At 36.4% G+C, this 23,531-nt stretch overlaps 1 protein-coding gene across 5 annotated transcripts in view; it reads left to right on the forward strand.

The window, feature by feature from the left end:
* The window catches only part of NOX4 (NADPH oxidase 4), a 304,523-nt gene that overhangs the window by 145,306 nt on the left and 135,686 nt on the right, over positions 1-23,531 (forward strand). For 2 of the 5 annotated variants that reach the window (XM_077763042.1, XM_077763043.1), the window contains exon 2: positions 691-786. The exons of 1 other annotated variant lie outside the window; for it this stretch is intronic. In XM_077763042.1, coding sequence (XP_077619168.1) covers positions 778-786 — 9 coding nt within the window. In that variant the 5' untranslated portion in view covers positions 691-777. Of the gene's footprint in view, positions 1-8; positions 27-83; positions 106-690; positions 787-23,531 lie in introns of those variants that run through there. 2 more of the 5 variants (XM_077763046.1, XM_077763045.1) reach the window with 2 other exon arrangements.

Here is a 23,531-nt window from a genome sequence, read left to right on the forward strand (position 1 = left end):
AGAAAGGGGTTAAACACCTCTGCCTGGTAGGATGGCGGGCAAGGCTCTCTCCCTGCGTTTTGTCTCTCGTGCAGAAGCTTTGATTCATTCTCTGAGCGTGCGCGGGTGGGAAGCTGGAAGAAGTTTTTGCCTCTAATTCCAACATTTTCAACTAACACAACTTTCTGCTGTTAATACCTGGAAATAATAGCGACACCCTCCCCACACCTCTATTCCAAGCGCCTGAGAACTTTCCTGCACACTGTTGGGAGAGCAGACGTGGAGGAAGGGAGAAGAGATCACTTTTAGTGAACACAGCTTTTTCTTAACCCTTTAAACTTCTTCCCCTCTTTGCTCCTTTCGCAGATTGTTTCTGTTTGGTGTTGCATTTTAATAACATGCAATGCTTGGGACTGGGTGATGTCAGTAATTTCTTAGTCTCATTTTTTTACTGTAGGGGATATCTGCAGGTGATTTAGGAGACCTGTTTGCAACCCAAAATGCTTAATCTCAGGTGCAGGGACTGAGTGAGGTCAGATTTGTTTTCCTCTGAGTGGTCTTCAGCTTGCTGGTTAATTGAGAATGCTTTCTGCAATTACTAATCCAGCTTCCATTGAAAGTTTTCTGTCCAACGATTGCATGTGAGGTTTCCACTTATCAGGTAATGTTTATTTTTAATTTTTGTTTTTTCTCTCTCTTTGTATAATTTAGTTTATCTGGCTCTCCCTGAACGTTTTGCTTTTCTGGAAAACCTTCCTGCTCTATAACCAAGGGCCAGAGTACCACTACCTCCACCAGATGTTAGGGGTAAGTGAGACTTGGGTTACCTGGTAGAATGTTTTTAAGGTGGGAAGACATTGCTATGAGGCTTGGTCAGTTCTCCCTTTTATTAAAGAAACACTGGTTGTTCACTTCAGAAAGGTTTGTCATTCTCTAAAGCGGTCAGGTTTTCCTGATGTATTATTTACATTCGTCTATGTTAGAATGATTGACTCTTTTAAGAAGCAAAAGATCATATGTGCTAAAGTCAAAGGAATGAACCTGCCAGACCAGGCTAGGAGTACTTGAGAGAAGTTGCTACATCTTGCCCGCTACCAAGTGCCTTGAAGGATCTGCTTCACCATCAGGGCCAGCCAATGACAGGCTTGTAGTTTTCACTAATCAAGACTTAAGCCTGCCCATGAGCTTATCCAGAGGGTTTCTGCACTGTTTCCTTTTACTGCCAGTTCTCACAAAGTATGTGTCCAGTGCAGTTTTTCATTTCTGGGCATTTCTCAGCGTCTTACTCTAGGTTTCTGGTTGATTATGTTCAGGGGTTCTGGTCTTATATGAGAATGATTTTGTGCAGAACTTCGCTCTGATTTATCTCATGTTGATGTTTTTCTTTTCTCTATTCTATGACATTTCTATTCTCATTCTTTCCATTCCCTTTCTCCTTGACTCCTTAGCAAAAGACAGAGGCACTGAGGACTTCTTACTCTGTATTAGGAGATAGCATTTTTGAAGCAACAAGCAAAAAGTATAAAATGTATTGAAAAATTTTAGGATGTCTGAAAAAGTAGATTTTGTCATTCCTTTTCATTGGGCCAGAGAACACATTGTGAGTAGGAGATCCATTGTTTTCTTTTCCATAGTTTAATGATTATTTAAAATTACGATTAGTTCACATGAATTTGGCAGAACCAACCTTCCAATTCCTACTTTACATTTACAGATCTTATTTATCCTTAAACCACAGCCCTGAGAGTAGTGTGCTTGTTACGTGCTAAGGCTGCAATAAATTGTGGCCGAATTAATTAGCTGATATTTTTATAACAAAGTACTATTTTTCATTATCTATTGGTCACACAAAGGATGTTTTTAAAGTTTAACACCTATTTTTTTTAGAGCTGTTTAAGGTTCACAGTAAAACTGAGAGTGGAGATTTCCCATATGTCCCGTACCCCCACACATGCATAGCCCCCACCCCATTATCAACATCCCCTCCCAGTGTGATAACATGTTATAGTGAACCTAACCCACACATCGTAATCACTCCACACCTCTGTTTTTAACTAATGGGTTAAGAATAATAGTCTCAAAGATTAAACTCATTTCATTGGTAACTCTTAAATCTGAACTTATCTTTCATTTTTCATCCAACCGACCTTCCATTAACCATCTAGCAAACTGTCATGAAATCTGCACTTTTCAAATGGGCATGTAGAAAGTGAGACCTTGCCCCAGTCCTCAAGTTACTTATAGTCTATTGGAAAATTGAACAGTAAAATACTTATAGTTGAATAAACAACTTAAGAAAAATTTTATTTAATAGACCTATGAGGGTCTGCTGACATTTTAATTTTTTTTCCCTGGAAAGTTCCCCTTAGGTGTGAATTAGTGAACACGAGATTTTTCAGTAGGGGATATCTGGCCTATAACGTAACGAGGTTTCGAATAACTTGGAGAAGACTCTATAAAGAGTTATGATGGTGAATTTTGCCATCAAAAATAGTATGTTTTCATCAGGAGATATTTGTATTAAAATAAAATCTAAGAAAAGACAACTTGGAAGCCACAGCTGAGTTTTGGATCTCACTGTATGACATTTGTAAAAGCCAAAGTAATAATTTAATTACAAATTATGTTGGAAACCATTGAGTTAATCTTTATGCACTTGGATGCTGTGTGAAAACCTCAAGTTTATTTTTGTTGATAAGTCAGATATGATGAAGAGTATACACATACACACACACACGACCCAAGTAATGAAAAAAAAATTATGTATGTTTTACCTCTCTCTACCTCCATCTTTAGTGCCTTTGTTTGAATGGTATTGCAGGCTAGTGAGGTACAGTGGTGAGGCTTGCAGACAAGCTGGCACATAGGGAGGGCTCAATGAATATTTATCAGATGGATAAAGAAAAAAAAAATGATAAAAGGACTAAATGGAAAACTATGAGTGGAAAATACAGGAAACAGATTAAAGAAGAGAAAGGTAATTATAAATTANTACAGAATCTAAAGTGGGCTCCAGGCTCTGAGCTGTGAGCAGAGCCTGATGTGGGGCTTGAACCATAGAACCGAGAGGTCATGACCTGACTGAAGTCGGATGCTTAACGAACTGAGCCACCCAGGTGCCCCTAAAATTTTTTTTAATGTTTATTTATTCTTGGGGGGGAGGGGCAGAGAGAGAGGGAGATACAGAATCCAAAGGAGGCTCCAGGCTCTGAGCTGTCAGCACAGAGCCCAACTCAGGGCTCAAACCCATGAACCATGAGATCATGACCTGGGCCAAAGTCAGAATTTAAATGACTGAGCCACCCAGGTGCCCCATAAATTAGTTTTATAGAAACATAAGAATGATCGTATCATAGTGAGCTGACCCTTAAACCATCCTGTCAGGAGTCAACATTGTATGAAAAGTCACCATGGGAAGGAGTGGTTTTTCTCCTTGGCATCCTACTGAAAGATGAAAGATGACTTCCAAACTTGGCACTTTTCAGTAATCACCTATATGAATTTTCTAGACATTAATTTATCTAAATCATTTTGAAATATTTTCAGTCTATATCACTTTACTTTTTAGTGAAAAAGGAACTCTGTAATTTAACTATTTGCTTTATGATGGAGGATTTAATTTTATTTGTCCTAGGCTTATCTTTCCTGATCCTTTGATTATTATGGTATTACTTCATAGTATAAGAATTTGAAGGCATTTTTCACATTGCAAAGAAAATAGATTATAGCAATGGGATATTAATAATTATAAAATAAATATTCCTGGCTCCCATGTTTTACATGTTTAATAACTATACTTCATTATTATTAACGTCTTAGATAGAGCATCTTGAGCCTACCAAACACTCCTGAGAGCAAGGTCTCATGGCTGAATTTTAGAAAGCCTGAAAAGGACATGATAAGTATTCTGACATTATAAATCTCTTTAAGGTGAATCTTAGGTTCATGAAAATCATGATGGTATTCCTGGAAATGAATTTGCTACCCCTAGAAGACATAAATGGAAAAAGTACCTCCAATTGTTGAATATTTTGATAATAACGTTGAGTATAAAGGTTGCTATTATTCATCTTTAAAATTAAGGAAACAATAAAGCTGCACTAGTATTAGGGGATAGAAGGGTCCACAGAATATAGCCCATTTGTAAGAAAGCATAGATGTTGAGAAGTAGTTAATTCTTAGTAGGTTGAAATCTCTGCTTTCTACTAAAAAACAACTACTTATTCAACTGTTTATTTATTCCTATGATATAGCAGGCACTTTACAAATATTTTGTTTAAGCTAGGAAACTATTCTTCCCATTTTACACATAGGAAAATAAAGGCCGAGGAAGCTGGTGACTTGTTCAGTGTCAGAGCTAGGATTTGAATGCAGTCCTGCCTGGCCTTTTTTGCTTTTTCCTCATGCTACACAGATTTTCTAAATCACTTCACTGATCCATCTCTGATATTTATGCTCCTGGTTACTATTACTCATCATCACTGCTGCCCAATAGAAATGTGTATGAGTCATAGGCAGTTAAAATTTTTCTGTAGCTCATTAGAAAAGTAAAAAGCCAGTGGCATTAAATTTAATAATGTCTTTTATTTAAAATAACATATCTAAAATATTGTAATAGATTGAAGTATTCAACATGTCAATAGTTTAAACAATTTTAATGAGATATTATTCTATGCTATTGCTTATTCTTTGAAATATAGTATGTATTTTACACTTGTGCATGTCAAAACTCAGTCACCAAAATTTCCTCAGAAATACTTGACCTGTGTTTAGATTTCATAAAATTCTACAAATAAAAAAGCGAATTCACATACCCAAGTTGTTCCAAACATATTTAAACATTTTCTAATAACATAAAGGAGTATCAGCTTTTAATTAATTAATTAATTTTTAAAGTTTATTTATTTATTTTGAGAGAGAGAGAGAGCACAGCATGGGTGAGGGAGGAGCAGAGAGAGAGAATCCCATGCAGGCTCCACGCTGTCAGCTCAGAGGCCAATGCGGGGCTCAAACTACAAACCATGAGATCATAACCTGAGCCAAAGTCAAGAGCTGGATGCTTAACTTACTGAGTCATCCAGGCTCCCCTCAGCTTTAAGTTTAAATTAAAAAAATTAATAAACCTAAAAACTCAGCTTCTTAGTGGGCAGGCCTACATACATTTCAGATGCTCAGTAACCTCCGGCAGCCAGTGGCTTCCATTTTGGACAGTGTGAATGTAGGACTGCGGACTGAGGGGGAAGATATTCCTACTTTCATGGTCATTTGCCCTTTTCTTTTTTTTTTTTTTTTACAGCAAACAGCTGGTCACCAACCAGCCCAATAAAAAGACATCAGGATGTGGGTGGTTTTCTTGCTCCCTGTTTCCAAAACAGGAGTTGATCCTGGATGGGAAGTTGTGGGGTCTAGTTATTGGTGTGTGACTATAAACACATCTCTGACTTCTCCATAAATATCTGAGATTTTTGGTGCTGGTAACCTTTGAGAATGAAGGTAAAATCATTTAATTATCAGAACCAGTGTACCCACTTTTTAAGAGGCTAGAGGATTGTTCAGACCAGAATTAACAATGAAAACAATTGCATAAGAATTGATAGAAAAAAGAAGATCTTAACTGATGGGAGATAAAATAACGTTGAGGTTAATATGTCCTAAGGAGTTTTCATCATGACTGTTCTTTCTCAGACTGGTCTGACCCTGACCTGGGAGGCAGCATGGTCACGGCTGGTTTATGCCTGAGTTAATGTGCTAATCAGACTGTGTACTTCCTAGGAGATGTTTAATTATGACATGCTGAGAGTTTTAGAATCTTAAAATTAAGCTAAGAAGAAAAAAAGAAAGTCTTTTAAGGGAAGCAAAACAAACAACACACACACATACACACACACACACACAACCAAACAATAACCTCCTCTACCTTCCCATAACACCTTTCAAATAAAGGAATACTTTGATTTTTTAAGATCACATCTAGTTTTGATTTATGTATTTTCAAGGAATGGAAAATGTGATTACTTGCACTTTACTAGAAAGTCTTAATGTGTTCTGGCCAACTAAGAAATTTAGTTTCCTAGATTTTTTGAAATGTTGGAACAGTTTAACTCAAAATACTATCCATAGAAGCCTTCATACGCAAGTTCACCTATTTCTGAGTTGTATTTCTGACATTTTAATAATTAACAGATATAATTTAATTGATAATAACATGTTAATTTGAGAAGAGAATGTGTTTTAATGGTACCAGATTCAGGGTGTCTTCGTTTTATATCCTTTTCCTCCCAAACTAACATTTGTTTATGGACTGTTTAATTTCATCCCAGTTATTCTCATGGTGCCTTAATGAGAAGTTTAATTTTGTTGCTTTGTCTCACAATTATTATTTTATTTCTGAGTAGTCTCTACACCCAGTCTGGAGCTCGAACTTACAACCCTGAGATCAAGAGTTGTATTTTCTGTTGATTGAGCCAGGCAGGCACCCTTCACAGTTAATTATTTTAGATCTGTACGTGGTCATGAAGATCTTTTTCTCTTTTTTTAAAACTTTTTTCAATGTTTATTTATTTATTTTGAGATAGAGAGGGGCCGAGCACAAGCGGAGGAGGGGCAGAGAGAGAGAGGGAGAGAGAGAGGGAGACAGAAAATCCCAAACAAGCTCCCTGCTCTCAGTGCAGAGCTTGAAGTGGGGTTCGATCTCAGGAACAGTGAAGTCGTGACCCCAGCCAAAATCAAGAGTTGGATGCATAACCGACTGAGTTACCACGGAGCCCCTCTTTTTTTAAACTTTGGTTCAGACACCTTTGTTAATTGGAAGAGAGCTGTGAACATTGAGACTTTTTCTAGTCTCACAGTGATAATCTTTCTTTGGTCAATCATTATCTTCTCAAAAGTCCTAGAAATTATATCATAATTAACAATTTTCTGAGACAGAAATCTGATGTCATATGAATTTGTTAAGGTCAAAGATTAGAGTCTCTGTACAAATGGACCTAGGATTTTAAGTTGCTATTGGTTTTATAGCTGGGCAAGGTAGCTTTAATTCTGTTGAGAAGAAATACATACCATCTATCTAGTTTCAGAAAAGGCTTGATCGATAATTCTTTCCATTTATTGCACAAAATATAAAAGTTACTACTTAGATTTTCCCAGGTATGCATTGTGGTTTCAATCCAGGGGATATTAACTGAATGGGTTTTTTGTTTGTTTGTTTGTTTGTTTCTATTCTTAACATTCTGTTATTTGAAATAATTTACTTCCTGTTTATTGACAGGTGAAATGACTTACATTACATTGATGCAATCATTATATTCTTAAACTGTTTATGATAGATAGAGACCTTGTAGAATTTTAGAATTGAAAGTAAGCTTTGGAATCCTTACTTAAATTACTTCCTCATATTCTCAATGGGAAAAATGAGGTTAAAGTGATTGGTCATCATCACCCACTGAATGGGTGGCTTGGTCACTTTTCTAGTCCATTGATCCTCTCGGTCTAATATTCAGTCTGTTACATTGACAATACATATGCACAAATTAAACACCACACTCTATAGACCACTAGCTTTCCATCTTACGTGGAATGATATTTAGATGGTTAGCAGTTTAAGAACTCAAGAAAAATTATTGATTTACCCTCAAGATAACATTGTTTTCAGCATTATAGTTGTTTTAGATTTGTCTCAGACAAATTATTAAGGTATTATGAGACTTATTTTTATTTCAGTTATTTTTGTTTTCATGATATTCATCAGATTTTCAGTAACACTTAACTTCCTTATTATATACATCTGAATGCCCACTGTATAATTTTCTTTTATCAAAACCATCCAAAACAGTATAGAATTGGAAGGTGGAATTAATTTCAGAGATTCTCAAATCTACTTTCTTCATTTTGTTACTGACAATATTAATAACATGAATAGCAGATTACATTCATTGAGGACTGTCTAGATACCAGGCTTTAGTCTAAAAGTTTTGTATGGACTAATTTATTTAATCTTTCCATCCATACTGTGGATATATATATATTTTAATGTCTATTTATTTTGAGAGAGAGAACAAGAGAGCATGAGCAGGGGAGGGGCAGAGAGATTGAGAGAGAGAGAATCCCAAGTAGACTCTGCACTGCCAATGCAGAACCCGACATGGTGCTCAAACTCCCTAACAAACCCTGAGATCATGACTTGAGCCAAAATCAGGAGTCGGACTCTTAACTGACTGAGCCACTGAGGTAACCTAAGGAGTAAGTATGTTTAATTTTTCAGCTGAGAGACTGAATTAGTGCAGTTTTATGACTTGCTACTGAGTCACAGAGGTGAGACTTCAACCCAAACATCCTGGTTCCAGAACTTATTATTTTAATGTTCATTTATTTATCTTTGAGAGAGAGAGTGAGTGGGAGAGGAGCAGAGAGAGTGGGAGAGAGAGAATCCCAAGTAGGCTGTGTACTGCCAGCCCAGAGCGCGTTGCGGGGCTTGATCTCATGAATCCTAAGACCATAACCAGAGCTGAAATCAGGAGTTGGAGGCTTAATTGACTGAGCCACCAGGCGCCCCAGTGTCCACTAATTTAATGGAACTTTGTGATGTGACTGTAACCAAGCATTGTGGTAAAAGGCCTTGTGAGAAGGAGTTTCTTGTGTGTTTTGGTGGTAGGACTAGTGAAAAAGTAGATTAAGTAGAAGATGGACTTTGCATGATCAATAGAATGTTTATAATTTTAGGAATTGGAAACTTGAATATGACAATGATGCCTATCTGTGGATAAATGAAGTAAACACAAGTTCTCTGGGGAACTTGCTTTAAATTACATGCTTTAATGGTTTTCGTGAACTTGGAAATTGTTAAAGGTCTCCATACACATACCAAGGATATCAGAGGTCTTAAATAGTTTACGGCAAGAAGAGATGAGTGATAGACACAAAGTGAAAGCATTTTATAATCTGAAATTTTAAAAAAAAGTTAAGTACGTCAACACTAAGATAAATCTAAGAAATGATTTATGGTGAATGCCTTTCTGATTATATTTCTTTTTCCTATGATAGGATTATCAGATAGCTGATTTCAAAGTACAAGTAATTTCATTTCACGTGATCTACGAAAGCTCATGTGCATTGGAAGGATATGAAGTGGTAGTGATCCAAACAAGTTTCTTTTTTCCCCATGCTATACTTTTGATTCTCTTTGCTGACTTCCGCCCCCATGCCCCAAATGCTCTCTCTTAGGTGCCTTCTAATTAACATCTTACCTGAGTAACTTGCTGTCACTTTACCTCGGATGAGAATATTGGTTTCCAGGCTGGTATGGGTGGCCCAAGAGAAAATTATGGAACAAGGGAAGAAGAAACCATTTCTTGAGAATATGCTGAAACAGGGTGAAAAGAGTGCTTTTACCTCTCTCTGATTTCCCTTGGCCAAATTGCTTTTGAGAAGTTACTTTGGGCCTTTGAGCTTTGTTGATTCTCTCAGTCTGAAAAGCATAGGCTGGAAAGCACGTTTGTAAAGTGCTTTGAGTCATGCAAACAAAGGTGAGGAATACTTTTTCTTTCTGTTTTCTCCTCATAGCTCAGCATGTCTAAAGGGAAAACTAAGTAAGTGTCATCAGTGGTCTATATTAATGGATTCCAGTTGGAAAAAGAAATGACTCATCTTAAGCCACAAGAATGCGGAGCTTCAGTACGAATGTTCTTCCACTTGAGAACTGGCCTTTGCTGTTGGGCATTGTCTGTATTCCATCTGTTACCTCCCATGGAATTTTTCTGTGGCGCTGGGGCTTGGCCTGGCCTTTGTAGAACCCATCACTGAATTCATTTTGATCTTGCACATTTTATAAAATGTAAGAGGGGAGGAATGAGTCAAGTGAACATCTTAGAAGAGCTTACAATTACAATGGATCTATGAAATTTACTGAATTTTGTTTTGCCTGAAGAAAATTAGTCTTAGACTTGTACTGGTTTTAAAGCTTGAACATGTCATTCATTTTTTAAAAATGTTTATTTATTTACTTATTTATTTTGAGAGAGAGACAGCATGAGCAGGGGAGGGGAAGAGAGAGAGGGAGACACAGAATCTGAAGCAAGCTCCAGTCTCTGAGCTGTCAGCAGAGACAGCACATTGAGGGGCTTGAACTCATGAACTATGAGAACATGACCTGAGTCGGATGCTCAACTGACTGAGTCACCCAGGTGCCCCTTGAATATGTGGTTCTTCAAAAAGAAGATTATATTTTGTTCAGCCCACAGATTTTAGATAGATGAAATTTAATTTGTTAAAGTCTTATATGACATGTGTTCTAACTCTTGTTAAAACCAAGTGTCTGCTATTACCTAAGCATGGAGTGCTATTAGTTTAAATTTCAAATATAGTAATACCTGTGAAGATTCTGAAGTATCAATGGAAACAATAAAATGTAATGAAAAGAACATGATTTTGTGGACAAACTGACCATAGTTGAAATCATGACTTTGCCTTTTAAGAAACGTATTTTTAAGTAATTTATTGAAATCTTCAAGGACTTATGTTTCCTCAATTTTAAATTGAGAATTATAGCATTAAATTGAACTACATAAAAATTCCAGTATTGAAATGTTCTGTCTTACAAAATTTGCAGTTTTACATAGTTTACCCTAATATCCCTTGTAGGGTATTGTTTTGTTTTGAGGAGAGGATTGAGTAGGATGAGGAAGAACTGAGTATGAGGCCTTCAAAAAGCATGACTTCTGGAGCTCCTGGGTGGCTCAGTCAATTAAGTGTCTGTCTTTGGGTCAGGTCATGATCTCATGGTTTGTGAGTCCGAGCCTCACATCAGGTTGTCTGCTGTCAGTGTGGAGCCTGCTTGAGATCCTCTGTCCCCATTTCTGGTTCTCTCTCTGTCTTTCTCTTTCTCTCTCAAAAATAAATAAACTTAAAAAAAAAAAAAGAGTATGACTTCTCCTTCTGGGAAGTTGTAGTAAAATGTTAGAATCATTTCTTTCAGGCTACATTTTGAAGTTAAGACTGTTTTGACGTTGAAATCTATTTATAAATGGCTGCTAATGACTAAAAATTTCCAGCAATGAAGAGAAATTAACTCCTAGTTTCATACAATGTATACCTTCTGAATTAAAGAGAGGTTTTTGCAAATGGCAGTATGTTTTCCTTTCCTTTTAAGTTTATTTTGAGAGAGAGCAAGAGCGAGGGTGAGCAGGGAAGGATCAGAGAGAGAGGGAGAGAGAGAATCCCAAGCAGGCTCTGCAGTGAAGAGTGATGAGGGGGTTGAACTCACTAACCGTGAGATCATGACCTGAGCCGAAATCAAGAGTTGGGTGCTTAACCGACTGAGCCACCCAAGTGCCCTGTTTATCTTTTCTATAATTCATCCCACTCCTATCCATCTCTCTTTTTCATGTTCTCTCCTATATTAATTCATTTCCTCTACTTCTAAGTCTGACGCTGTATGTGTTATCATTGTTTCTTTTACCGTAACTGTTTATATGGGTGTTTTTTTGTTTAAATGGTTAATATTATCGGCAACACAGAAGAAAAAAGCCATGGGAATACAGAAATTAAATCATACTTAAAATATTCGCTGCTTTCATCCCTTTAGTCATCCAATAACCTTTAGATTTCTCACTGCAAACCAGTAAACACAACTGAATGTCCATTTTTAGAATTGCGCCACGTGTGATCTCACCTCCACTTTCATCTTCATCTCACTAAAAACCATATTAACAAGGATATAGAAGGATCCTACGTTTTGTTACAATTTGAATGGATTAGTTGTCCTTCAGTTTGGGAGCTGTTTAATATTGAGCCCCACTTAAGTTGTACTAGTGTTAAAGAACCATCCCGTGATCCCAGTAGTTCTTCTGTTCATTACCTGGAACCTCCCTTTCCCTTGCCAGCTGTAATGTTACTCATCGTAACTTCCCCTTTCCTGTTCTGTCCGGTTCTGCCCTGCCCTGTTCTCTTGCCTCCTATTCTGTCTTCTACTGTCCTGTTCTATTCTATATTGTCCTATTGATCCTGAATTTTAAATAAATATTTTCTCATTTATCAAAAGGCTGGAAAAGGGAAGGCTGCAGCTTCATGTCCTTCTGAAAATTATCACCTTAAGCCATGGGAATATTTGCAAGAGAATTTATAAAAGATTGTCATGTATTTTTCAGTATGAAAATAATGCATACAATGAGGGGAAAAATGCAAAAATGAACAAAAGTTCAAATAAAAGGAAAGAAGCCTTTCATATTTTCATTAGTCAAAGATAATATTACTCCTCCATTATTACTTTTTTTTTAAACATTTATTTATTTTTGAGAGACACAGAGAACAAGTAGGGGAGGGGCAGAGAGTAGGGAGACACAGAATCCAAAGCAGGCTCCAGACTCTGAGCTGTCAGCACAGAGCCCGACGTGGGGCTCGAACTCACAAACTGTGAGATCATGACCTGATCTGAAGTCAGACGCTGAACCAACTGAGCCACCCAGGCGCCCCTCAATTATTACTTTTAAGACTTTTTCCACTCCATTTTCTTTAGAAAATAATCTTTCTTGTGATGTTCACATTTATTAAATCTTTTTCATATTTACTATAGAAAATGAGAGAACGTACACAAAAAGTATTTATAGCTCAACACCCACAGATAACCACTGTTAACATTTTGGTGCATTTCCTAAATACAAATTTTTTCTTTCTTTCTTTCTTTTCTTTTTTTTTTAATAATATTATCATTCATGGGGCACCTGGATGACTTTTTTTTTAATATTAAAAACTTTTTTTAATGTTTATTTATTTTTGAGGGAGAAAGAGAGAGAGAGACAGAGTGTGAAGAGGGGAGGGTCAGAGAGAGGGAGACAAAAATCCAAAGCAGGCTCCAGGCCATCAGCGTGAGCCTGATGTGAGGCTCAAACTTAGGAACTATGAGATCATGACCTGAGCCAAAGTCAAACGCTGAACCAGCCAAGCCATCCAGGTGCTCCAAGCATGTGATTCTTGGTCTCAGGGTTGTGAGTTCCATTTGAGCATGGAGCCTATTTTAAAAACAAACAAACAAAAACCAAAACATACAATACTATGATCATTCAGAATAAACAGTTTTGTATTCTCCTTTTAACATGGAGTGTTAAATGTTACATTAGATTTATTTCTATTGTCACAGATTGTTAAACTTACATTATTAAACATTTTTCATTTTTAATATTTCACTGAATAATACAAACACACCTATGTTAAACATTCCCAAATTTTTAGACATCAAGTTGGCTTCTGTTCACGAATCCAGAAAATGCTGTGAGAAACATTGTGGGGGCCCCAGGTGGCTCATTTGGTTAAGTGTCCCTGACTCTTGATTTCAGCTCAGCTCATGGTCTCACGGTTCATGAGTTTGAGCACCGCATCAGGCTCTGTGCTGAGGGTGTGGAGCCTGCTTGGGGTTTTCTCACTTCCACTCTCTCTCTGTCCCTCCCCTGTTCATGCTGCTCTCTCTCCCACAATAAATAAATAAGCATAAAAAATCATTGTATAGAATACCCCCTCTTTTTATAATTATTTCCTTTGGATATGTTATTAGAATTTCAAAGCGTAATAACTCATTACTGTGAATTTTTATTGTAATCTATCTGTTTGGTTCTTGGTACTTAACTGTTAAAATATATTACATTTTAAATGAAATACATACTTCTATACATTGAATACTGGTGTTCAAACTCCCCTTTACATCTAAGAGGTAACCGTTTCTGTATCTATATAATTTATGTTAATGTCTATATCTGTATATATGCCTATATATACAAATACACATATATGCACCTGCATATTAGTAATTCAGCATATGTTATGGATATTATTTCATTTCCATTATACAAGTTTGACTTATTTTCAATGGCTAAATACTATCCCCTGTGTAGTTAATTTGTTTTATATTTCTCCACTGTTTATCATTTTAATTCTATTCCTTTTGTTTTTATATCACATGCCATACTGCATCCTTGTAGAAATTTACATGTACACTTGGACAAGTATGTCTGTATGCTACTTTTTTCTTTTAAGAAATTCCAACATGAGATATTTTGGACCTATTAAATGTTACTTTTTTAGGAGAAGAAAAGATTATTTTTGATTTACATTTCCTCTCCTCTATTTATCATCTTACATTTGATAGAATGTGTTATTCTACCAGCAGATGAACTAGGGTAGACCACTATAAGTTGATCAGTTAACCTCTAAAGAATTTGTTAGAAGAGTCTAATGTGTAAAAATGTATGTATGCATCAGGAAGTTTAGGTAGATAATCTCTACCAAACAATCCATTCATTCAGTCCATTTTACTGAGCACCTGTTGGGGCGCCTGGGTGGCTTAGTCGGTTAAGCGTCCGACTTTCGCTTAGGTCATGATCTCGCGGTACGTGGGTTTGGGCCCCGCGTCGGGCTCTGTGCTGACTGCCAGCTCAGAGCCTGGAGCCTGTTTCAGTCTGTGACTCCCTCTCTCTCTGACCCTCCCCTGCTCACACTGTCTCTCTCTCTCTCTCCCAGAAAAAAAAAAAAAAAAATTTACTGAGCACCTATTCTCTCAGGCATTTTGGTCATTTTGATGTAACCAGAATTCTTTACAGCTTCTTCTTGGAGACAGTGTTTTTTGTTTTGTTTTGTTTCATTTTGTTTTGTTTTGCTTTTTCTCTAAAGAAAGATTAAAAGAGATTCAACTGGATTCAGAGTTGAAAATTAGGGTTAAAAGACAAGCTGAGTTAGCTGACTGGATTTCTAGTACTTTGAGGGCAAAGAGAGCACTTAAAGATAGTTTTACAGATTCAATTAAGATGAGTTATTAACAAATAGGATTGAGTTCAAGAGGGGTAAAATAGATACACTTAATTGACAGTCATGCAAGAAAAATCTTAATATTGAATATCCTATATTCACTAAATGAGTTTTAATATACGGCATTATGGATAGTCTGATTGCAGTCTTAACCAAGTGAGAGGGTACCATTTCTATGACTGTTGTTTCCTTTCAAAAATTATTCCATGCATTCGGGCCACTAGTATATCCGTTTTGGCTTCTAAATTTTAGGAGGAATGTTGAGAAATTAAAAATGGTTTAAAGATGAGGAAAAATGATGCAACACTTTGGAATGATTGTTTCTGATGAAGAGTAGCTGAGGGGTGACTAAATAAATATTCAGTAATTGTGATCAGATGTGCTGGATCTGTGATGGAGGAGAAATAGGGCCTGTCTCAGCTTTCTAGCTACCCATACTCTGCAAAATACATGCCATTCCTTGGTGCCTTTCCCTGTGCATGAATGACTCCTGCGGGAGGAGGAAATGTAGCAATGACATGAAAGCAAGTGCACTGTAATTTTTGAGACCCTTGTTCTTGTGCTATCGATAGAGGAGTAGAAGATAAGAGATGAACAACAGACATCCACAGGAATGTAATAGGTGAATTAAAAAATCTATTTTGTCAGCTAAAAAAGGTCAAACCATTTTCATTTGATACATTTTTACCTTTTAGAATAGCTCTATGAGAGAAAGTGGAGGAGGCTTTTATTATTGTTTTGTTAAGTTCCCTAATTCTAGATTTTAGAGACAATGACCTTGGTAGAGGTCACAGGTATTAGTTGTGATAATAATGTCTTACCTCTTAGTCTGGTGACCTGTTCCGTAGACAGCAATGCCTGCAGAAAGCCAGGAATGTGTTCAATGCAATTCTGGATTACACTTATGTTGAACTTTAACTTTTGCAGACAGACACATGGTTTAGAGGTGAGTCTCTTCTGTTCTGTGAGCTTTTGGCACAGGAAAAATAAGGTAGACAAAATCTGGACAGAAATACCATGTTACAATCTTGCTTTCTTCTCTCTTTGTAAGAGCTACATTTCTTTCTGATTTATAATAGACTTCTAAGGAAAGACTCCATTCCTACTGAAAATGGAAGAAAGTTTATTTCTAGAAAGGGTAGAATGAAGGATGACACAGAAAGGAAAGCTTTGAGTTAAGCAGAAGGAAATCTGGATATAAAGTCAGGATGGATTCTATTCTTTTAGTGGTCCCTTTAATTATATAGAAACATTTTTTTTCCCTCCAGCCTCTTTCTTTAGAGACAGTGTAGGGAAAAAAAAAAAAGGTTTATAGATTGAAAGGGAGGTCAGCTTGAGTCAAAAATTACATCATAGTTAAAAGTTTCCAGGGCAGTTAGTTGATAGAAACCAGCTAGGATCATTTGGCATGAATTACAGCTTATAATGGAATGAAAGAGCATTCATGAGCTTTTGGATATACCCCAAGACCACTGAATTGGTAGTTTATTTTAGAATTTTTTAAAAAAATAATTACTCCAATTATTATTAACTGCTTTCTGATAGCTCATGGCATTTTATTCATTATTTTCATATGAAACTGTATCAAAATAGGTAGTCAACTTTTGAAGTAACCTTTCATTGAAACATCATTTTTTAAAATCATTAAGTGCAATCTTGTCTGCCTGAAGTATCTATCATATTCTAAATTCATATCTGTGTTATATTAATGGTACAAATTGAAATTTAAAATAATACCACAAGTTTGATTTAGAGGTATAGGAAAACTAAATTGTTCTGATTGTCTGCCATGGACCCTTTTGGTTACTATAAAGACAATAAAAATACCATTTTTGGAAACTTCTGTAGACTACTTTATGGGTTTTTCTCTTGTTCATGTATCTGTCTCATGACTACTTTTCTTTGGCTTTCATTGCTCAAAGTGTATTTTCTTCATGGAGTATTTTTTCAAAAGAATTTTCACTGTTAACAAGCAAAAGTTTTGAGGTCCCCAACAACAAGAAGCAGTTTGGGCATTGCCACTTAGAGGTGCTGCCACTTGCTCGCTTTGGTGGGACCACAAGGAGATAAATAGCTCAAATGTTACAATATAATATGTAAAGGACTGTAGAGGAAATGTGGAGGTTGGAAGAGGTAGGAATGCCATCACAAATAGAAAGAATGACAACACCATGAGCTATGGATAAGAAATGGAGATACGGGGTAAAACTTGGAATAACTAATCTGGGTAAAGCATCTAGGAGATGCATTAAATATAAAAGAATATCCAGCTGGCACTATAGTATCATCAATTTGGCTTATTTACAGACTTTATTTATTAAAAATGTTTATTTGTTTGTTTATTTATTTATTTATTTATTTATTTTGAGAGAGCATGAGCGAGGGAGGGAGGGAGAGAGAGAGAGAGAGAAAGAGAATCCCAAGCAGGATCTGTGCTGTCAGCACATAGCCCAAAGTGGGTTTCAATCCCATGAACCATGAAATCATGACCTGAGCTGAAATCAAGAGGTTGGATGCTTAGCTGAGTGAGCCACCCAGGTGCTCCTGGCTTCTTTATGGGCTTCTGGTATAAGTCAGTACAAAAAGAATGTTGGACTAGATGAAATATCTATCATCATGAGACTACAAAGTCTCATCAAAGAGCTATAGTGGTCCTGAAGGTATTCTAGATAGAGGAAATCCTAGTCTTGAGAATCGTCACTGTTGGGGAAGTGGAGGCAGAGCTACTGTTCTTGGGCAATATGATATAATGGAAAGAGCAGGTCTGAGTTCCAATCCTACATATACACTAGATTTCTTTGGTGATCACTTTAGGTTTTGATTATTTTTTCCTTAATTTCCAAAACAAGGACAATGAAGGATCATCTCATAGGCTCATTCATTCATTCATTCATTTACCATTTATTTATTGACTGCCCACTAGTTACCTAGAACTTTTTTTGAAATCTTTAGATATAGCTGAGTACAATCAAACTTAGCTCTCATAGCTGCAACTAGAAAATTATTCCTCAGACTGGAGGATGGGAAGAAGACGTTATTACAGGAAGGCGTGCCTTAAGAACATTTACATTCTGAAACTAGAACAGGTTTGTGGATGACCAGGGACCGGGATTACGAAAATAGCTTCTGCTGACTTTTTTACTATATGCTGGACGCCTGCATGAGGTACTATATATGCTCATTTAATACAATAACCCTTTGAGGGTGATGTATTATTTTTATCTTGTAGATAAGGAAAATGAGACAGTATAAGAAAATTATATAAGGCCACACAGCTCAAAAAGGTGCTTTAAACTCCGTTTTGTTTGACTTTGAAATGTATCCTTCACTGATTGTCAAGCCAGGGTATACCTCCTGGGGCCCCTCTCTAGATCTAAGGAGTCAAAATTTCAGAAAGCACAACAGAGATGTGTTTATTTTTAAATAGTCCACTGAATGATTGCAGTGTGGAGTCAGATTAGGAAAATTTTCTGTAAAGAGTTACACAAAATGATAGGGAAACCTACTGTTTGGATAAAGGATAAACAGCTGAAATAGTAAGAAACTATTATGGTTTGGAAGTTTGCTAGACAAGACATCTGCATTCACATCTCTGTCCTAGGGAGTGACATGCTCTAAGGCAACGTCAGATAGCACAGAGGCAGGCCTGGGTTCTAGTCCCTGTTTCTTTCCAAACCAGCGGCATAGGTAGTGGCAAAAAGAAGGTTGGACTGAATGACATGCAAAGCCCCATGAAAGAGCTATAGGTTCTGTGACTATAAGACATGTAAGAATTAGGTGTTATGTAGGATTCATTTGGTTTGATTAAAAATATTTCCTTGGGGGAAAAGAGTCCATAAAATTGACCTTAATGAGTACAAATTTACATAATTTTAGACAAACACAAAATACCAAGTCAGAATACATAATAATTTTTTATAAACCTCTATGGTAATTTTTATTTTTTTCCTGGAAGTAAATCATTGTTGGCTCCCTAAGAGAGCATCTAGAAAAATGACCAATTATTAAAGCTTACTATTAATACTTCCCTGGCCTTTTCAAATCCTTTTAACAATAGCATTACACAGATATTTACATGTAGAATGTCTTATTTCCTCAAAATTGCTGAGAAACTTCCCATTTGAGAGCAAAATGTTCATTTGAAAGTTAATTTACCAGAAAAGGTAATTTTTTTTTGCAAGTCAACTATTTCTGCAGAATTTTGTTACACTTTAATAGGTCTGTCAAGCACTTGGATGGAGATGTGGAAAACATGAATGTACAATTTTCGGCTAAAGCAAAAAAGAATAAAAAATATCTGAATATAGGATCTATACCCAATATGATAGAATAGTCTAAAACCAAATCATTCTTGCATTTATATACAGGCTTTCTCTCACCTTCATTGTTTTTTCCACTGTAGGAAAGGAATCATTGCTTGGTAGAAACTCATGCCAGAAATCTCTATGTTGTAAACTCAAGATGTGCCATTATGTAGCATAGTTGCCCTGTGATACATAGCAGTCTTAGAATTAGTGGAGATCAGTTATGTGCTTTGTGATGGAGATGATCTCTTCAGAACTTCCTACTACTATTAGTCTGTGTTGAAGATGTACTGAATTCTGGTGAACTGGGAAAGCCACTGAGGTGAGAGGGAGTCCTAACATTATTTCAAGAATTTCAGAGGCAACTAATAGTGTTTAGCATGAAGAAAACAGATTGGACTAAGAAATCATTCTTCTTTTATCTTCAGGTTAGGAATATTATTATCTAGAGCTGCCTGGTGGGTAGAAGTTACAGAGACATGGACTTCATGTAAGTGTAAGAAGGCAAAAGAAGTTTTTGACAGTGGAACAGGCTGCTCTCTCTGGAAAAAATCACCGGAGGGTAGATTACCTTTGGCCAGAGCAGTCATAGAGGGGTGAGACTCTGGGAGGGACAGTGGGGTATGGAATAGACCCTTATAGTACTCCAATTTTAGAGAGACATGTTTTAGTAAATTATTTAGCAAAAATAAATTTACTGATAGGTACCATATTTAGTCAAAACTAGATCCTTTCTATATGTAAGACTGGGTCATAATTACCATAAGATGTAATTCTTGTCTCAAAATTTTTGTGATGATTAACTACACAAAGAAATGTAATAGCCCAAATTACTTTCTTCCAATTTGTTCTTCAGACTTCTTTCAGATTAATCATTAGCACAATCTCACCTATTTATACTGCCTTCCTGCTTAAAACACATTCATTCTGCACTGATATTGGGATAAAGACACACATTCTTTATTTTAATTTTATTTTCTATTTATTTCTAGGAGAGAGAGAGAGAGAGAGGGAGACAGCGTGAGCAGGGGAGGGTCAGAGAGAGAGGGAGTGACAGACTCTGAAACAGGCTCCAGGCTCTGAGCTGGCAGTCAGCACAGAGCCCGACGCGGGGCTCGATCATGACCTAAGCGAAAGTCGGACGCTTAACCGACTAAGCCACCCAGGCACCCCATAAAGACACACAATCTTAATGCGATCTATACAACCCAGCAAGGTGTACCCCTTGTCCAGTTTTATGTTGTAGCACCCTCCATTTCCAATCCAACCACACTGACCTACTATGAAATTCTCAAATAGATACCATGTTCCCATTTGCTGCGCATCAGTTTGCACAGTTTTTCTCTGCGTGGATGTCTTTCTCCTTTTTGAATGACTTGTACTATCACCCTCAAGATTTCAGTTCACTTTTCACTAATTGGGGAAGCCTTTTTGACCTTCATATTTAGCTTTCATTTCCTGTTATACGTGCTCATACTCTGTATTTCTCATTCACAGCATTGTTAGAATTTACATTTGATTATATAGCTATTTGATTAGTGTCTGTTTCCCCTACTAAAATGCAGACATCCTAAGGAATAGGCATTCTGTTTTTTCTTGCGATTGAACTCCTGGTGCCTTGGGATGTGTACATATCACACAAAATGTGTATCAAAATGTGCATTGAATGAATAATGTAAGTGGAACAGATAACACTTATAGTAGAAGAGAACATTTAGAGAGAAGATGTGATACAGTGACCCCAAGGCAATAAATTAATTTTGTATAGTGCTTGCATATTTTAGACTGATTTTACTTTTCACAAAAATTCTAAGAACTAGGATTATTGTATCATGGCACATTATATTCATTTTATAGATAAGAAAAATTATCCCTCTTAATTTTGAAAAAAAGGATATTCAAGATGAATATTTATTAAATTGCAGATTTAAGATAAGAAACCACGTGTTTGAGATTTTAGGGAAAGTAACCATACAACTTGTTATACCCAGATGATGTATTCTTTGATAACTTGCTTCAAATGGCATACTTCCTTATGATTTTTCTATAGGATTGCATTAGGTCAGTCTTCTGTAACAAAATACTATAGACTAGGTGGCTGAACGAATGTTTATTTTAGTTCTGAAGGCTGGGAAGTCTAAGATCAATGTGCCAGTAGAATTGGTCTGGTGAGAGCCCTTTTCCTGGTTTGCAGAAAGGCACCTTGCTGTATCCTCACATAGAGTCTACAGAGAGCTGTGGTCTCTTTCTCTTCTTATAAGAGCACTAATTGCATAATGGGGGCCCTCCCCTCATGATCTTATCTAAACCTAATAACCTCCTTAAAGCTCCACCTCCAAATACTATGACATTGGATTTCATCATATGAATTTGGGGGGAACAGACATCCAGTCCATAACAAGGAGGCAGCTATGTTTTCTTTGTATATGCTCATCTAAAATATATTCATAGTTTTAAAATTGCATATGGAATTAATTCTCAGTTAATTATGTTATAGAGACCTTGACAGGTAGGATTTGAACCATGAAAGTAACACTGCCACCTAGTGACAACTAACTTGAATAAAGTTGGAAAAGCAGAGCAGCAATTAAGTTCTCTCAGAAAGGTAAAAACAAGTCATTCATGTAGAGTAGGCTGGACAAATAACTTGGGCAGTCATTTCTTTTTAGTGAACATTTGAGATAGTTGATTCTTACAGTGATGATATGCGTTAATAATGACTAAACAAAACAAATTCTCTTAGCTATAGAATGTTACCCATGTAGTAAATCTATAAAATGAATTCCTGGGAAATCATTGACTGGGATCGGTCTCCATTTTCCTCACTCTTTCCATTGTTTCGGAATGAGGGAGGTTTGTGCTCTGATAACCTAATAAAAAGAAGTTTTCATTTTAGTTTAAAGAACTAAGCATATTCAGGAACAAACAAATAGGTAGAAATGAGTCCTTGGTAAAATTTCTGGTTAGATTTTACAGCATTGTAAGGAAGTAGAATGCCAAGATAAATTCCCATCTATCCTAAGGGGACACTTAAAGCCACTTTGAATAAATTACTATGTGATTTAATGTAAGCACAACAATAAAACACTTCCAGATATGCAATAAATCATTAGAAAATGAGAGATATAAGAATTCTCTTTATTATTTAAAAAATTTTTTAATGTTTTATTTATTTCTGAGAGAGAGACAGCGAGAGCAGGGGAGGGTCAGAGAGAGAGGGGGACACAGAATTGGAAGCAGAGTCCGATGTTCGCTTGGACTCACGTATGTTGGTATATGGTGTTTATATGCAGACCAGTAAATATAAGTGTGATGAAGGGGATAATTTAGAAGCACACAGAAGGTTAGGGCTGATCAGGGGTGTTTAACCTGAGATTAAGATGAATGTATTGGTTTAAACAAGAGGAAACAATGCAATATCTAAAGCAACTCTTTTTTTTTCTTTTAGAGTTTATTGTCAAGTTGGCTTCCATATAATACCCAGTGCTCATCTCAACAAGTGCCCTCCTCTATGACTGAGCCACCCAAGTGCCCCAATTTATTTGTATCTTTTAATTCCTACACTTATATGATAGATTTTAACTGATACATTTTAAGTGAATTGTTGTCCTGGCACATTAAGATTGCAGACAAAACAATCATCTAAAATCCCTTGAGCTAAAATTTTCTTATCATGTGCAGATGTCAGATCAAAAGAGATAACAATTATTCTGTTTCTCTGGAGGCCTAAATAACAAAACCCATCACTCTGAAATGATAATTTTGCTGATTGAGGAAAGAATAGTAGATTTAGCCTTTTTTTTTTTTTTAGGTAGTCTGGAGGGAATTATTTCTATTTGTCCACTTAATGGTATATTCATTGCAATATATCTCTAAGGTGTTCTAACTCATGGTGTAGAAATAGCCTAACTGGAAATACTAATTACTTTTTATATAAGTCAGTGAAAATGATTGCTTTCCTGACATGACTTATTACCCTCTCTCCCCTTCAGGAACAATACTTCATGTGGTGACAATAAACATTTTGTAACAGAGTTTCTATTTGCCAAGTTAGGTGGGAAATCTCAGGAGCATGAAGAATTTTAAGATAAGAAAAGCATCTGACTTATACACATTCCTTAGTCAATATCCTTAAAATAAAATACTTTTATGTTTATTTTAGGAGGAGAGTACAGATTTGACCCCATCTCTTGTTTTCATCTGATACACTATTTATATGAAGAATGTAGATAAGTACCAGACAAGAGTAGGTTACAATCTAGCAACATAGTTGCCATGAGGTATTGGCTTAATACCGAGGGTTCCCAGTCTTTGGAAAACAAACAAAGAAAAAAAGGTTGCACACTGTGATTATGACAATCTCTGTATGACATAGCTGATCTGGATCCCCCCTAGCTTCAGGTCACTGAAGAACTGTAGAGGCGTAGTTCTTAAGGTGAAACCAGAAAGATGGGTAGAGTC

Source organism: Crocuta crocuta, unplaced genomic scaffold (genome assembly GCF_008692635.1).
Source record: "Crocuta crocuta isolate KB4526 unplaced genomic scaffold, BGI_CrCroc_1.0 scaffold614, whole genome shotgun sequence".
Lineage (NCBI taxonomy): Eukaryota > Metazoa > Chordata > Mammalia > Carnivora > Hyaenidae > Crocuta > Crocuta crocuta.